Genomic DNA, 17,813 nt, shown 5'->3' with positions numbered 1-17,813 from the left:
TATTAGTTCACTTCTTCGAGGTAACAACTGCAACAGTTTCTTATGCTGCTTTCCAGAAATGTTGTATGTACATAAATGACAGCACACCAAATAAACTGATGTGTGCCTTGTTTCTTTAATTTAATAAAATGTCAAGGAGACATGCCTCATTCTTGGCAATCACTCAGAGTATTCCACTGTGTGGCCATGCCATAACCGATCTAACCCTCTGATGGACATTTATGTTGCTTCCCACCTTTTGCCACTACAAATAATGCTGCAACATATATCCTTGATAGATCTGTGCATATCTATATATAAGTTCATTTGTATGGCAAATCCTCATAAACAGAAGTGCAGGCTCAAAGGGGATCTACATTTTTAAAAAAATTTTATTAAGTACTGTGACGTTGCATACTGTAGAGTGCTGCCGATTTTACACCCCGACCAAAAAGGTAGGAGAGCATCTGACCTAAACTTTCTGCATTCTCTGCTGTCTACAGCAAAAGAGCTGATCATTGTCAGAGAAAAACAATACACCAAACAAATGGGCATACAACACCAGCCCAAAATCCTGTCTTTCTCTGCCCCTCTACCCTCCCATGCCCAAATCTCTTGAAATCTATTGATTGAAGAAACCAGGCTGTTGGACACTGATTTCCTACAGTCTAGATTTTGCTGACTGCATCCCTGTGGTATTATTTAACATTCTGTTCTGCTCTCTATATTGTGGCAAATTGGTGGGCTCTAGAGGACTGTTGTCTTTTGATTCACCAATTTTAGCACTATGTTTCATTGATTTAAGGTAAATGAAGACATAGCATATATACAGCCCCTCTTTTCCCCCCCCATATTCTTCCAATATAACCATATCTCAATTTTTAAATTAAATTCACACTCTCTGTTCTCATTATAAAGAACTCACTGCTGAGACAAGCTGCCTACTGTAATTACACTGCCTCAGACGTGAATTTTTCTTTTCTGGATTTATTACTACCTTGTCATTTAGGGTTTTCCCTGAACAACTGAGGCCTTTCCGCACTTTGAAACACCTTACAGTTCTTCTTAACATAAATTTCCATAAAGTCAAACTCACTGGATAATTTTCTAGGTCTATTATGCTGGCTAAAGAAGGCCTCTTTGACAAAATGATATTTGAACAGACACCTGAACGAAGTGAGGGAGAGAGCCATGTGACTAGCTGGGTAAAACCTTCCAAGCAGAAAGGACAACAATTACAAAGACTCCGAAGTGGGAGGATGCTTGGTGTATCTGGGGACCAGTAAGGAGAGCAGCGTGGTGGAACAGGGCGGTGAGGAGGGGAGAGCTCTACAGGAGATGAAGTCAAAAGGTACCATAAACCAGACAGCGTCAGGCCTTGGATGGCACCGTAAGGCCTTTGGGTTTTATCAGGAATAAGATGGGAAGCCACTATAAGGTTGTGAGCAGAGAAGGGACAAAACTATGACTTATATTTCAAAAGGATCACGTTAGCTGCTAACTGGTGAACAGATTTGAGAGATCAGAGAAAGGAAGCAGAAAGACCAGTTAGGATTTTTTTCTCCTCAACAGTTCAGGCAAGAGACAATGGTGGCATGGACCACCGTGCTGCCAACGACGGAGATGAGACTCGGTCAGAGTCAGGATCGACTGTGGGGGCAGGAGAGACGAAGGGGACTGGACGAGGAGTGTGAGAAAAGGAGAACCGTCAAGGACGACTCAAACGCTTCTGGTGTGGGCGAAAGCAGACGAAGACGAGAGAACAAAGGAGGACCAAGTGTGAGGAGAGGAAATCAAGAACTCTATTTGCGATCTGTTAAGTTTGGATATACCCAGGGGGAAATGTTCAGTAGTTGGAAAATGAGTAAGAAGTTTAGTGCAGAGGTCAGGACTGGAGTCAAAATGGAGATGCTGTGAGTTGATTTCCTGTACTTGCATTTCTGAGTTTTGGAAGTAGGGGGTGGAAATATTTATTCTTAAATGTACCCCCATCTGGCTTTCATCCTCGCCATTCCACTTAAACTTCTCAGATCAGGGTCAATGAAGAGCTAGCTCTATGTTGTCAAATCCAACGGACCTCTTCCTTTCTTGAATTCTAGGACGCATTCCACAGTTAACCGTTCCCTCCCAAACTTACATGGATACTCCAGACCTCTCTCCTGACCTCATGACTCGTATATCCAACTGTCTACTTGGCATCGCCATTTCAATGTCTGATTGTGTCAGAAGTTAACCTGTAAAAAACACAACTCTCCACTTGTCCGCTCAGACCTCTGTCTTCTATGCTCATTTCAGCCAAAGCCTGAGCATCCACTCAGCTGCTCAAACTTAAAAGCTAAGAAGTCGTTGACTCTTTTCCTTCTCTCGTTTCTAATACCCATCCCTTAGCAAGTGTAAATACATCTCCAACCTGTCTACCTCTCTCTAGCACCACTGCTTCCTCCCTAGACAAAGTCCTCATTCTCTCTTATTGCAGCAAACTCCTTGCTGGTCTTCTCTTTATTCTGTAAGCCTCTCTCTAAAGAGCAGTCAGAGGGATATTTTTAAATATCCCCTACTTAGACTCCATCAATGACGTCCACTGCATTTAGAATAAAACCCAAACTCCTCACCCCTCTGTGATCTGACCCTAGTCTACATCTCCAACCTTACCTGGTCCCATTCCCCCCTCACTGTACAATCAAGTCACATCAACCTCCTTTCTGTTTCTTTAAGCCTCCAGTCTTCCATCTCCCCCCACCCTCCGGGCCTCCATCTCGGCTTCTTCCCATCCTGCATGTCTCAGGAGAGGCCTTTGCTCACCAGTTTACCCAGAGTCCCCTCTTCCTTTACTTCTGTCATAACCCTCTGCTTATTTTCTTCATGATGCTTACTAACATTTCGTTATTACCCTATTTATTCATTTGGTTTAATTGTTTATTTTTTATCTCCCCATCACCAGAACGTAAGCTTCATCAGGGCAGGGGTACTGTCTGCCTTGTATTTCTAGCACCAATATTAGTGCCTGGGGATGTAACAGGTATTCATTCATTTCTTTGTTGAATGAATTAGTCAGACCTCTACATAAAGATGTACACAGAATAAAGCTCATGGCACCTTTTTTTTTTTTTTTCATTTTGTAGGCTGGGAGATAAATGAATAGAATAATATTTTCTATCCAATCATTTCTCCTAGCCTGTCTCAATGTTCCAAAGTTTAATTAACAGAACAGGGAAGTCACCCTGAACTGAACTCAACACTTTGGAATTTCGCACATTTTTATGTTAGCAAAAAGTAAAGACAAAAACGAATGTCTACCAACAAGGTGCTTATTACAGATTATAGGCAGACCTCGGAAATATTGCAGGTTCAATTCCAGACCACTGAAATAAAGGAGATATCACAGCAAAGTGAGTCAATGAATATTCTGGTTTCCCAGTGCAAGTAAAAATTATGGTTACACTATATTGTAGTCTGTTAAGTGTGCAAGAGTATGATGTCTAAAAAAACAATGTACTTACCTTAATTTAAAAATACTTTATTGCTAAAAATTGCTAACCATCATCTGAGCCTTCAGCGACTCATGATCTTTTTGCTGGTAGAGAGGTTGAAATATTTCAAGAATTACCAAAATATGACATAGAGACACGAAGTGAGCAAATCCTTTTGGAAAAACGGCACCAACAGACCTGCTCAACACAGGGTTTGCAAAAAAGCAGTATCTGTGACACGCAATAAAGCAAAGCAAAATAAAACAAGGTCTACCTGTATTCTGTACCAGAAATGCAACAATACACAAAGATAATCTGTGTGTCAGGTATCTTCTGTTCCCCCCATCTGGATTCACACTCCTTCCTTCTCTCCCTGCTGGCCCCGAGGAGCCAGTGTGTGCATGTTATTAGCCCAGACTTCAAGTTGGGTTCAGACAATGGGAAGTCCCACCAGGACATCAAAGACAGAAAGGAGAACGAAGACAGGATATCTATTTCCTTGTGACCACTGGCCAAAAGCCATCCTGCTCTTAAGGCGCTGATTCTACTCATTATCTCCAGTGAGCAGAATTTAGGCCTAGGAGTGGTTAACAGCTGCACTGCTAATCAGCCCGCAAGACGCTGTACTATCCTTTGTGGTTCTCCTATACCACATCTGTATAAGTAGTTTCTCTGCAAATAAAACCTCTTTCAATTATCCTATTTCAAGGATGCCTGCCATCTGTCTTCTACTAGGACTCTGAGAAAATGTATATTTAGCAAAACTGTTGTGAAAGCCTCTTTGTAATATGTTGATTAGAAAAGGGCTACAATGTAGTTGGCATGATAGAATCCTTTTATGAAGACATATCTCTGCATAACCATACACATATTACACTTGCACTTACACACAGACGTCTGTAAGGATGTTTACCACAAAGCCAATGGTGAGTGCCTCTAGACGGTAGGATTTAGAGGGATATTTTTTTCCTTTTTTCTTTATATTTTTATGTACTATTTGAAAATTTTAACAAGCATATACTATATTATTAAACAGAAAATAATAGATATATATTTTAAAATAGCATTTCCTTCTTCTCCACACCCATTTCTACTCTTAATTTAGATGCCCATCACTTCTTACCGAGATTATTATAGCTTCCTTACTGCACCTAGTTTCTAGTCTTGACCCCTACATTGCAACCTCTAAACTTCCACCAGAGTGATTTTTCCAACAGGCTAAGTGATAATACCATTCTCTTGTTCAGAATTCTTCAATGACTCTCAACGTGGCGAGGAGAAAGATATAAGTTCCGCCGCATAGTGTACTAGGCCTTCAGAACCTGACTCCTAGTTACAGACTGGCCTCGCTTGGGCCAGTCTTGTTTTTCCTGCACACAAGGCACTTCCACCCCAGGCCTAGTACCTGTTGGCTAGAGTGCCTCACCCATGCTTGTTCTCTTGGTCAAGTCCTACTCATTCTTTCCATCTCAGATTGAAGTCAACCTCCTGTTCCCTGATTCCCTTGGTGTTGGGGGCTTCTCCTCTGCTCCCACTACAGCCGGTCCACTTGTCTACTATGACAACCACCATGCTGTGGTACCGTATTGTTTTCACATGTTTCTCCCAACTAGCCTCATGCTTCCTGACAGCAGAGACCCACGTCTTTCCACCTCTGCGTTCCCGATACCTAAGACAGTATGCCTTCAAATACTGGCTGCAAGAAAAAATCTGCTTTTCTCTACATTTTGCTGGTCTAAAAGTTACATTTGTCGAAGACTGATCTATCTGGTAATTATATGAATTAAACTCATCTGTATAAAAAAAAGTCAAATAGTGGGTGACTTAAAACTGTACAGTACTGCTGCTGAGGGCATAATTGCTAAAACTGCTACCATTTCTTAAAGACATTAACCTTTGATAATCTCTAAGTCTGAACTACCTTCCAAATGTCTCACTAAAGACAATGCATGCATATTCTTTTCACATGAGAATAAATCTACATTTCCAATAAATGAGACACTTCAATCAAAAAGTATAAGAAGTAAATTCCAAAAGCATTGGAACTAGTCATGCTTACCAATACTAGCATGATCAATAATTGTGTCAATATCTTGCAGACCCCATTTCTTATAAGCTAACGGTGGTGGCTGTATGTTCTCATTGCCTGATGCTGCAGCTGTCAAAGATAAAAATTAGACAATCCAAACTTAAATATAATGGAGAAAATGAAGCTTTATCAAAAAATCATCAAGAATAACCTGGTTTATTATTCTAAAATTTCAACTAAAAGTAACGAGGCAAAGTAATGTAAACAACGCATACAGTGAGATTTATTCACACCAAGACAATGCACATAAAAAGCTGGCTGTCATAAGAGATTCTGGAACACTCAAGGAATTAGAGAAGACTACTGAAAATTCTAGACTACCACTAAAAATCAAGGTGAATTCAAACTGCAGTAGAAGCCAAGTACCGACTTTCTACCCCTTGAGTAAGACAGTGGATGAAATCCTGGGGACAGCAACCAGTGCCTCAGCGAGACCTGACGACATGCCCAGCAAAGGACACGTGACAGAAAGGTCTCCAATGCAAGTAACTGAGGCCAGGCTTGCCAGAAAGGTATGCTAACAGCGATAGCGCTGCCAGAAAAATGAATGCAATGCTGATCACTGACCTCAGCATTTCCACCTAGGGAGTGAATAACGAAAAGAAAAGCAACCGTTCCAGCTCTTGCCACAGGTTCATGCCCAAGGCCCCAGTCATCAGTACATTCTCATGCTACATATTAGAAAACGGCTTGATTCTGGTTGTTTATTCTGTGAGTAGAAGTACTCTGATAAAGGAAAAATGTAATCCTCTTAGCACTTCAGATTTGAGAGTAAGGCCAAGAAGAGAGTTTTCCTATATTGTGAAATAAAAGTCACAACAGTCTGCAGCTAAGTAATCAGAATTATTTTTAGAGCAACTTAAAATAAATAAGAGGGCACAAAGTGGCTTACTTACTTACTTCCTAGGAGATAAAATGGCTTTATGGACTCATACATAACAAAATAAACGGAAATTCAAAAATAGTAAAAATGAAACGGCTGACGATACCAATTAAAACACAATTGTCTATTTCTAGTTTATTTTATGGACAGAATTTTTATCTACAGAAAATGGCCAGTCTCTTTGGGCACATACATTAATGGTGACTATTATGTCTCCAAGATAACAAAAAGATACTGAAACTTATGGTGGGCTAAATTTAAATAATTTAAAAGATTATGAAAATAGGTATAAAAATTCAGACAAATTTTGACTTCACAGAAAAGCATGTACTATTTAAGAGCCACATAACCAAGAATTTTACAATCTGCTAAAAAGACAGTGAAAATTTTTCTATTGCAATGTAAGATGCTGCATTCTTTCCTTAGAAGAAATTGTTTCTTTTGTGTCTTATAGTTTAGTTCTGGATTTACAAACAATCTTTATGAATTAGATAACACATCTTAATTGAACTCTTCTTGCAGGGAGCTGTCTAAATCATTTAAGAGTTAAACTTTGTTTGCTCTTTTTAGGACCATTAGGGCTCCTTTATCCAAACCCAGAAGAAAATGGGGACAGTCAGCACCAACACTGGTATTTTCATTGATTTTAAGGCTTTTTGTTCCCATGATTTTAACATTTGAACATCTCTAAAACTGGAAATCGATGGTGTGACTCTCACTGGCAGCATTTTTACTTCTTAGTGAAACAGAAAATGATAGTGCACCTTATAATCAATGGCATCTTGAATTTGATGAAAACCAATATCCTCTTCTAAAGACATAATAGCATCAGAGTGTAAACTATGGGTAGTAAAGATTAAAAATTATTGATTATTTGTGCACTTTTCATGCCAAAGTCTGGAAATGATGTAGCTGCCTATATAGATTATATTTAGGTCTCTTTTCTCTGTTCAGAAGTGTTTCAAGTTAGTGAAAAGCAGCTTATGTTGACTCCCTATTGGGTCCTGCCTTCTGTGAGGGAAATGCCCCCTGCAAACTTTATGGTATCTTTACCCTCAGTGAGAATGGAAACAACGTAGAATCACAAGATTTTAGTATGCTGGCCCAAATAGCTGCCCATCTAGTGAGAAATCTGGTTTCTCAGCTAGGTGCAACTAAATTCTCTACCCCAGTGTTGAATCTCTCCCTTAACTGGCCAAGACATATTGCTGAATCAGTGCACAAAGCCTGCAGTTCAACTGGCGACATGTAAAGAGAGTTGATGTTCTTTCTAGTCCTCGCCTTTATCTTACTAAGCAATCTACCCAACAACGCACTCCCATTTCTACAGTAACCGTTTTTTTTTTTTCCCTTTAAATCTAGTTCAGAAGGCCTTTTTAATTTAGAAGACATATTTAATTCTCTAAGTAGGTTAAGTTAAATAAGACAAACATCACCAGAGGTTAGCTATTTCTTGCCCAAAATTACCTTTTGCCACCTGATTTCGACAAGCACGAAGAGACTGAAAAAGGCTAAATCCATCAATAGTCACGATGGCAGCTGGATATAAGATACTCAACTCTTCATTCTATTAAAGGAATAAGAAAGAAGAAAATAATAAATTTTCATTATTGCCAAATAAGCATATCTATTTTTCTATTATAGCTGAATGTCATGATTAATGTAAAATAAAAAAATACTATAACTAAACAACTGTCAAACACCCAACACACAAAACAATATGAGACAGAGGAATAGTAAAAATAGACAATTTCAGAATGCCTTTTGGCCAAGGACTTAACATTCTTCTCAACTATGAGCCTTTGTACATGGTGAATAATGTTTTCAGGATCGATGGTGGGAGTAACCAAAAAAATGTACAAGTTTCATAAAAATGAAATATAGTCACTGTATGGATAAAAACAACACATAGAAGTAAAAAGAAGAGAAAAAGGAAACTCATCTGAAAAGAAGAGGAAAAGGAAACTCACCTGAAATGTACACATACTGATATACATATATCAGTACATAGTGTCACATATAATCTCACACTTTTGTATGCGACTATACCATATAACATGTTTCTGGTATTCTAAAACTATTCTATAACACGTTTTTCATTACTCAATAATACGTCAATGATATTCTTCCATTTCAATAAGCAAGCAAATCATTTTTTGTTGTGGAGATGCTGTATTTCATTGTATGAACCAAAATTCAGTTAACCAGTTCTTACTGATGGACATTTAGTTTGGCCTCCTGCTTCTGCCTCTGCTCTCCGCCACCCATGCTCCACAGCCAGCGTGATCTTCCTGAGACTCAGCAGACTGAAGCACTCTCCTGATTAAAGCTCTCCTATGGCTCCCTTCTGCACTTAGAATAAACCTGAACTCTAACCATGCTACAAGATGCGGCCCTTGCCTCTAACTTCATCTCACCTCTCTCCCCGGCTCCTTGAACACGAAGGCCATTATCACCTCAGTACTTTCCGCGTGCCTGGACCTTCACCTCCCAGGTCTTTGCCTGCCTAATTCTTCTGATCGTTCAGGTCTCGGCTCAAATGTAGCTGCTCTGAGAGGCTAGTCCTGAGCCTCCGTCTCAAACATCATCTCCATTCCCTTGTCTCGGTACATTCTCATCAACACGATTACTTCCCTCACGGCACCTATCAGAGGCTGGAATCATCTTGGAATCCCTAGTTATTCATCCCTGGTTTCCCTCCACCATCCCCAAACTGCAGGCCCCACGAAAGCAGAAACTTTGCATGTCTGGCTCACCAATGGATTCTCAGTGGTTAGAACTGGGCTGGGCACATAATAGGCAGTAAATAAATATTTGTGAATGAATTAAATATTCTCATTATTATAAACACCACTGCAATAAACGTTCTTCTGTATATATCTTTTCACATCACTTTGGTGTAAGTTCCTTCAAGGGGGTCTGTTGGGTCATAGGGTGTTCATGATTTTCATTTCTGTTATTAAACTGTCTCAAGAAAGTACCTATCAATTTTTACTTCTATCAACAATACATGACAGTGCCTGTTTTTCCATATTGTCACCAACTTTTGTTAATCTTCATCTTTGCCAATCTGAAAGGTGAAAAATTATCCAAATGTAGTTGCTTATAGTCCTTAGATTATTAATAAGGTTCAAAATTTTATCATATGCTTTAGACCAATTATATTTCTTCTTCTGAGAATTGCCTTGCCCCTTTTTCTACTGGACTGTTGGGGTGTTTCCATTTTTAAAAGACATTTGTGGGCCACAAGGGGTGGGAAGCAGGGGACGAGGGAGCTGGGGTGTGGGCTCACATAACAAGTTCACAAGGCTACGCTTACACAGTCCACTGAGCGTGGCAGCGCGGAGAGAGCCCCTGACTCGGAGGAACTAATCACCAGCTCCTCAGTTATCTCCAAAACGAAACCGCCTTCCTGAAGAAGACACTCATACAAACACCAGTGGTCCAACAGCTGCAGAAATTATGCTACATGACAGAGATCTTTAGGCAGAAACCACAGAAGAAGTTCCTTTGACATTCCAGAAAACATTTGGAATCTTCTCCTGCAATGATCAGCCATCACACCTACTACACTCACTTCCCCCAGAACTGAATTACATGAAATCTGCTCCTGTGATCTTTAATAGATCTAGGAGTATACTGAAGAAGCAGCAAATAGATATTTTTGACATATAAACTGATGTATCAGATCCAGAGATGCTGTGTAGAATACAGGGTAATGACAAAGGCTTCTCTCTGCATGTTTAACAAGAGTTATTTTTCAACTAAAGGATTTTCTTGACTCACAAAAGCAAAGAGCAAACAAATATTTAAATATGAGTTATATTTTCCCGCCAGCTCTAAAAAAAGATTATTAAAGACATAACCAACTTTAAAGTGTTTAAAGAACCTTCATCTTCCAGAGAATTTGTAAAAAAAAAAAAAAAAAAAGGGAAATGGCTCTTGAGACATAGCCTCAATAAACAGATTATCTTCTTGGATTTCCAACAGCTTCTTCCTTGTTTCCTTCAATAGTTCCATTTTCTCCCGTCTCCTTACGATGAACATGATAAGACTTAAGTCTTCAGGCTTCAGTTTTATTTTCCTATAACCTTTACGTGGAAGAATTCATTCATTATCTATGACTTCAACCATCGTCTTCAATCTAGTCTTTGTGTCTATGTGGTAGTTCCGTATCACTACAGGCATGATGGTATTCATGATGGTACTTTCATTTTATTTCCTACCATCACCTCAAACTCAACACGTCCAAAACCAAATTTAATAACCTTTGTTTACTGCCAAAGCAGTCCCCTCTTCCAACTTTGTCAATGGCACGCCTCAGGATGGAGATCTTGGAGGCAACTCATTTTTCTTTTTAAAATTCGACACCTCAATACGATAACCAGTCCTGTCAAATGTTCCTCCAAAATGATTTTTGTACTAGTCCTTTCTCTTCCCACAGCCATTGCAGTCCTGGCTCCCAGCACTGTACATCTATTACAGATAACTTAAAAAACCAGATAACTAGCTTCCCTGATTCCAGGCTCTCACAAGTCCAATTCATCCTGAAGAAAGAGTCCTTCAAGATCCCTCTGATTACATCATTTCCTTCTCATAAATCTTTAGTAGCTTCTAAATCTCCTGAATCAATTCCGATTTTCACTTGGCTTTCAAATTTATGAAGAATTTGGCCACTCCGCCTATTCAACAATTTCTCATTAGTTTCTAACATAGGTTTCTTTGTTGTCCCATACATAGTCCTATGTTTGAATCTTCCTTCATTTTTCTCCGGACTACCTAAAATACTTTCCCTTCTTTTCTCACTAATTAAGTTCTATACCCATTTTCAAGGTTTAATTCAAACTTCACCCCCTCAATGAAATTTTCCTTTTTCGTCCTAGTCCTAATTGAGTTCCCTCTTCTCTAAACGTGCACAGAAGTTATTCTGTTCATAAAAACTAGCAAATAATACGGTATTGTTTAATATTACTGACTAACTCATTCACAGGTATTAATAGGCATCAGTCTAGCCTCTCTCACTAGTTACGTTTCTTCTACAGCTCCAGTCCATCTGTCGCACAATTTACGTCCACACAGGCAAATCTGAAGATTTGTTTACTTCAAATCTTCTGGAAGCAGGATAGCACAAAGAAAGAAGGCATATTATATAGTTTTGACAAGGTACCAAACAAGATGTGCTGAACAAGAGCGTATCAGTTTATGTGGCTCTACAATTACTTTTTGACTGTGAGACAATCAAAATCTCACACAGCACCAGGAAGAAGTGAAAACTGTGGAGAGCCTGAGACACTCAACAGTATTATTTTCTCTATCAAAATCTTCAATGAATATAAAATATTTTCCACAATAAATAAAAACTTAATAACCCCGTTTCTGAGGAATAGGTTAGTGCAACGTGGCAGCACTATTAATAATACAGCTAGAACTTTTTTCTTTGACTCTCTATATAATTTTGACACCTAAGTTCAAATAAAAAAGATATAAAGTTACATAATACCATTTTTTACCTTAAGTCACTATTAAATTCTAAAACTGAGAAAACTTTTTGTCTTCTGACTTAAGTGTCTTATTTCATTATAGAGCAAAGCATACAACATTTCTTTAAGTAAATAAAAGCAAGACTGGTATTCTTTACTCAGCTATGAGTAGCTTACATTTCTATTTAGAATATGACAGCACAGCTAACTGTGCCACAAGAAGACACTTAAAGTTTCCACCCAATGAAAGAGGGAAGAAACGACTGCAAAGTAAAGCCACTATTGCTCTGGACACAATCTCTTATGCTACCTGCTCCGTCACGCCGGGATGTCGTGGGATTTCATAGGTCCTGCACTTGAGCTGTAGCACTGGGTCCTCATTCAGGAGCTGTGAGAGCAAGAGCACGCCACTCTAGGAGGAAGCACAGAGATAAGCCCTGCTTGTTTTCTTACCAATATACCGGAACAGGTACGGCCAGAGAGCATCATTCCCCCAACAGGCCTTCCACAGATGCCTGGTAGTCTGTTTGCAGAATATGGCTTCTCCTCTCTATAGCTCCTACCAGAACTTTCTACCACCACTGCTCCCCCTGTTCCAGCCTCCACCCCATAAAGTATCAAATACACAGTCCCAAGGGGCAGGTGGTCATGAGTCACAAGTGAGTGTGATGGGGATGGGTTACCAGGTGCTCCAGTCAGCTGGTATCCCTGAACCGCACAGCACTCAACTCACCTCTGTGTAGAAGCGTACATAACCCGAAGTAAAGCCCACCACAATGCAGGTCCAGTCTGGACGTCCAGTGGAACTCCTGTTACAAACAAAGTGACGAACTTACGCACTCAGAAATCAAAGCAAAGAAAACAAATGACTCATTCATCCTTACCTCTTCTGGCTGGCTAGTGGGATACACAGAGTGCTGGTTACGCATTCCCTAAAAACAAAAACAAAATCATATGCTTACCTAATGCATCGATCAATTACTTTGAAAGCTCTATAATGGGATGTTAAAGGGCAATAAGTGGAAGATGAGCTCTGTGGATCAGTTGTATCCAATGCCTACATAAAAAAACAGTAAAACTCCCCCCATAAGTAGGGTCATAAAATCCATTCACTTAAGAGGTAATGTCACATTCACTTGTAGTTAATAAACAACAGTGTTTTTCACTCTGTATTGTCATGAAAAGCACAAAAGTAAAGAAAGCACACCTTTACTGTACATGACTGATTATACACAAAACTGAGAAAACATCAAATGATCACCAAGCAGTCATTTCCTACTGTTCCCCTCTCCTCCGCATCAGCTAAGAACTTGGGCAGAGGGTGGGAGGAACTGGCAATCACATTACAGGCAAACTGCATTTCTGCTGAGTACGTTAATCTAGAGACTTACTGTATTTCAACTGGCTGGCTTTTTCTTTTAGATTTTGCAGAAATTGCTCCTGATAACCTATTTCTACTCACCTGCTAGGCTGGATGGTCCCTAAAAGATTTTTTTTTCCTGACACATAGACTTGAAAAATTTGTCTCGCACTCAGAGACAAGCCTCAAAATTAAAATAACTCCTACTGACTTGTATTTAACCTGTAAAACCTCAGGACCATCACCAGCTTATTCAACAAAATATAAACCCTCTTCCACATACATCAAACCAGATAATCACCAAACAAAATTAACCTTTTTGTTTGTTTGTTGTCTCTAAAGTAATTGAACCATTATGTTTGCTTTGCATTTCAGACAGAAATTAAATGTCTTCAAAATGCTTAGACTAAATGACTTAAGGAGAAATATTATTTATTTTGATAAAAATAGAAAACAATTCATTGAGTATCTACAGAGTGTCAGGCATGTACTATGGATTTCTACTTGGTTGTCTTTATCTGAATTCAAAGTCTGAAGAATCTTATTCATTCCGACCAGGTAACTTTCAGTCATAAAAATTTAACTGAAAACAGGTTTTGGCTGCAGGTTCCAGGCTAGCAGCTCCATCATGGAACCACGCTAGAGATCTGGTTTTAAAACTTTTACAGAGACTTCCCTGGTGGCAAAGTGGTTAAGAATCTGCCTGCCAATGCAGGGGACACAGGTTCGAGCCCTGGTCCAGGAAGATCCCACATGCCGCGGAGCAACTAAGCCCGTGTGCCACAACTAAACAGCCTACGTTCTAGAGCCCACGAGCCACAACTACTGAGCCCACGTGCCACAACTACTGAAGCCCGCACACCCAGAGCCCATGCTCCACAACGAGAGAAGCCATCGCAATGAGTAGCCCCTGCTCACCGCAACTAGAGAAAGCCCACACGCAGCAATGAAGACCCAACGTACCCAAAAATAAATAAATAAAAGTAAATAAATTTAAAAAAAAAAAAAAAAAACCTCTTACTGGATCAGTAGGAAACTTGAATTTACCAGCTTGCATTTCTGAAGTATTTATGAGTTTTAAGAATTAATGTAGCACTGTCCCCTTGAAGTACAAGCCCAATGCTGGCAAAGCAGAGAAGACAAGGGCTGCCCTTGACTTTTTAGCTGAATAAAATTAATGAAGAGCTGAGGAAAAGATAAAATGTAGACAGGATGTTATGGGATTCTCTCTGAATTCCCCTTTAAATTCTCTCCAAACAGGAGGTCTTTTTTTTTTTTTTTTAATCACATGGTTAATAAAATTAAAATTTACTGGCCAAATCATGCTCTACAACTTCTAAAGCTGCAAAGAATATACATTTACTAAACATTCCAAACAATGAAACTTCTTAATAGATTCACATACAAGTCAAACAATTTCACATATACATTTAACACAGAGAGAGAGAAAAAAAAATTAACTGGTACCTACCCTTCTTCGACACTTAAAGAACCACTCCAACCAACAGCAAACTGCATTTCTTCCTTCCCTTTATCACTATGTTTCCATTTTGCTGAAAAAAAATTAAGTTATCACACAAAATAACTTCTTTAACTATAGTATACTAAAACAGAGAATTTATAAATTTCACTCTTTCCCTTTAGAATGATGAGTACAGAATTTAATAGTTCTATATTAATTGATTTGGGTCTTTTTATAGGTAAATATAAGATAATGTTTAAAACTTTCTATAAGATTTTTATAAAACTCTCTCTTTAGTCTCTTTCCTCCAATTCAATCCATATAATAAAGTTATTAATTCTTATGTACCACCCCACCTTCCTTATTTATAAAACTACTTTTTATCTTTAGTTGGCAGAGAAATTTTTTCTATTAGATTTATGCTACTGGAGGGCAAATCTGCTTTATAAGACCATTCCATATCCATTTAATATAAGATCTTATTTTGATCAGTGAGGTTTTCTACATTCTATATATACCCAAACTTTAAATTTAATCTTCAACAAAAATTATAAGATGAAAACTTATGCCCCAAACAGGAAACTACAGCACTGTGAGTTTTCAAATTAGAGTTGAAAGTCACTTGACTCACATTATTACTAAGAAGCAGTCAGTGCCCTTTTTAGCTCTGACTGCCCCTTGCAAGAATTGGGCAATGCCCAGTACTGCCTCTGAAATGCCACAGAGAGACAGCTACAGTATCTGCAGCCAAGAAAGAAAAAGAGAGGAAAGAGAAAAGAAAGGAAAAAGGGGAAAAGAGAGAGAGAGAGAAATAAAAAGAGAGAATAAAAAGTGTTATATAACATATCAAACTATGGAATGCCACCATATAATGCATACGAGAGAAGTAAAACTTTTTCTTTCTACCTAACCCATTTTCTATTCTATGCATTAAAATAAATGAAAATAACAGAGTACTTACGCACTAGAAATACAGCTTTTTGCTCCCGAGCTATAACCATAAGATCACTGGTTGGAGATAAGGATAAAATACAATCTTGAAGCCAGGAAGTTTTTTGTGTTTTGCACGTATTTCCTTCTTCTTCCTGTGAATAAAACTACAATTACTTCCATGGAAAAATATCGAGAACAGTTCAACTCAGCATGTCCACCTTGAGAAGCAAGGGAGAGGAAAAAAGGAAAAAGAAACCATCCCAATTCTTTTATAGTCTCAGTAATATTCCTTATCAAAACATGTCAAAGATGACCAATAAACAAAATATCCACTACAAGCAGATCTCAGTTTTGAATATTAATTGAAAATTTTTAAAATAAAACAGATAGCAAGACATTAAAAGAATCTCCCATAGGGATTATTCTAGGAATAATTCGGTACTAGGAAATTTAGTAAATAACCCTATTTGAGACAGATAGCTAGGGTATCTGCAGCTAGACAGCAAAGAAAACATTATCTGACAATTACGACCTGTAAAGTATGATAATTTGGACACATCTTTTAATGTAACCTGAAAGGTGCTTTCTTTAATTGAAAACGTATTCACTATGTAGGTAAATTCCCATGGTTAAAAATTCACAGATCTAAAAAGGTCTTCTTTGCAAAGTCTCTCTGATATTCCTGTATTCCAGCCCTCCCTTTGTTCACTCCGGAGACAGCGGTGTGACCGGTTCTTGTACGTTATTTCCAGAGACACCACTCACATGGGCAAATACATTTAACTACCCCTTTTCCCCTTTTTCTGACACAAATGGTAGCATACTATATGCATACTTCTATATTTTACTTTCTTCTCTCAGCATATACCTCAGACTTCATTCTACATGAAGTTTTGTAATTTTTTAAATGGCTGCATAGCATTCCATTGTATAGACACACCATAGTTTAGTCAACCAGCACCCTATTGATGGACATTTGTGTTGTTTACATTCTTTTGCTGCTACAAACTATGCTACAATGAATAACTTTATACATTTGTCAGTTTATGTGGGAGTGTGTCAGTAAGGTAAGTTTCTAGAAGTAAAACTGTTGGGTCAAAGGGAATGTGTATTAGTGAATTTGCTAGATATCCCCAAAGTGTGCTCCACAGAAGTTGTGTTAATTTATAATCTGACCCAGCAAGTTTTGAAAGTGCTTGCTTCCTCAGGGACTCTTCAAATGATGCTTCAACTCTGACTGATCTTCGTCCAACTAACAGGTAAAAAGTAATATCTCAGTCTATTGCGTTCCTCTTATGAGTGAGAATAGGCATTTTTTCATATGCTTAAGAGCCTTTTCTATGAACAGCGTGTTCTTTCCCTTGCAGATCTCCTGCTGGATTGCTGTTCTTGTTCTAGTTGATTTGTATATACTCTTTACATACAAGGAAAATTGGTCCTTTGAACGTAAGAGTTGTAAATAGTTTTTCCCAGTTCATGTCGCAGCTTATTTTTATTCATGCAGAAGTTTTTTATGTAGCTAAATTATCAACCAACTTACTCTCTTACGGCTTCTAGGTTTTATGTCATGCGGACTCCTACCTCACGCAACCCTACTCGATAGCTTTTGGATTGAATTAATCAAGATGGGGGCGGGTAAGAGGGGGGAAGAGATGCAGCCTGCTTTCATTAAAAAAAAAAAATACATATTTATGTTTTTTAAAGCTTTTAGTAAGCATGTATTACTAGCATAATGAAATTTTAAAGATTTTAAAAACAGAAAATCATCCTAATCAGAAATATTACGGTAGTATTTCTAGGAAAGATAAATTATTTCTTGCTGTGATACTATCAAAGAAATGTTTAAAATATAAATAAAATATGGGTTATAGGACATCTTCAGGAAAATCTCCAAGTAGGTCTGAAGCCTCTGGGATAGTCATGTGATTATTTTTCCTTCTCAATGGAACACTGAGGAATCGAATAGATTTGGAACTTCCTTCTTCTGCAAGGTAAAGAGGCTGCACCCACTCCCGAAAGATAACGAGAAGAGTAATACTGGCAAAATCCCAGTTTTGTTTTAGCAAAGCTCCATTTTTTAGGAATTTTGCTATCCAGTTTGCTGTTTTGTTTTGATTTGTTTTTTCAGTTTGCTGTTTTGAATGTGTGTTTTTCTAC

At 38.4% G+C, this 17,813-nt stretch overlaps 1 protein-coding gene and 1 non-coding gene across 2 annotated transcripts in view; both read right to left on the bottom strand.

Annotated features, from left to right (window-relative positions):
* Positions 1-17,813, bottom strand: part of RAB3GAP2 (RAB3 GTPase activating non-catalytic protein subunit 2) — an 88,213-nt gene that overhangs the window by 37,437 nt on the left and 32,963 nt on the right. Inside the window, exons 3-9 of the mRNA XM_068541801.1 lie at positions 15,685-15,808; positions 14,733-14,814; positions 12,786-12,833; positions 12,635-12,710; positions 12,212-12,313; positions 7,889-7,988; positions 5,509-5,607 (exon numbers count right to left, since the gene is read on the bottom strand). Of these exons, the coding sequence (XP_068397902.1) occupies positions 5,509-5,607; positions 7,889-7,988; positions 12,212-12,313; positions 12,635-12,710; positions 12,786-12,833; positions 14,733-14,814; positions 15,685-15,808 (631 nt within the window). The remainder of the gene's footprint in view (positions 1-5,508; positions 5,608-7,888; positions 7,989-12,211; positions 12,314-12,634; positions 12,711-12,785; positions 12,834-14,732; positions 14,815-15,684; positions 15,809-17,813) is intronic.
* Positions 3,094-3,225, bottom strand: LOC137763198 (small nucleolar RNA SNORA36 family). Its single transcript, XR_011073757.1, has one exon. It is a non-coding gene; the product is annotated as a small nucleolar RNA SNORA36 family (small nucleolar RNA).

Source organism: Eschrichtius robustus, chromosome 3 (genome assembly GCF_028021215.1).
Source record: "Eschrichtius robustus isolate mEscRob2 chromosome 3, mEscRob2.pri, whole genome shotgun sequence".
Classification (NCBI taxonomy): domain Eukaryota; kingdom Metazoa; phylum Chordata; class Mammalia; order Artiodactyla; family Eschrichtiidae; genus Eschrichtius; species Eschrichtius robustus.
Note: the sequence above shows the minus strand (reverse complement) of the source record. Positions and strands in the feature narration are given on the sequence as shown.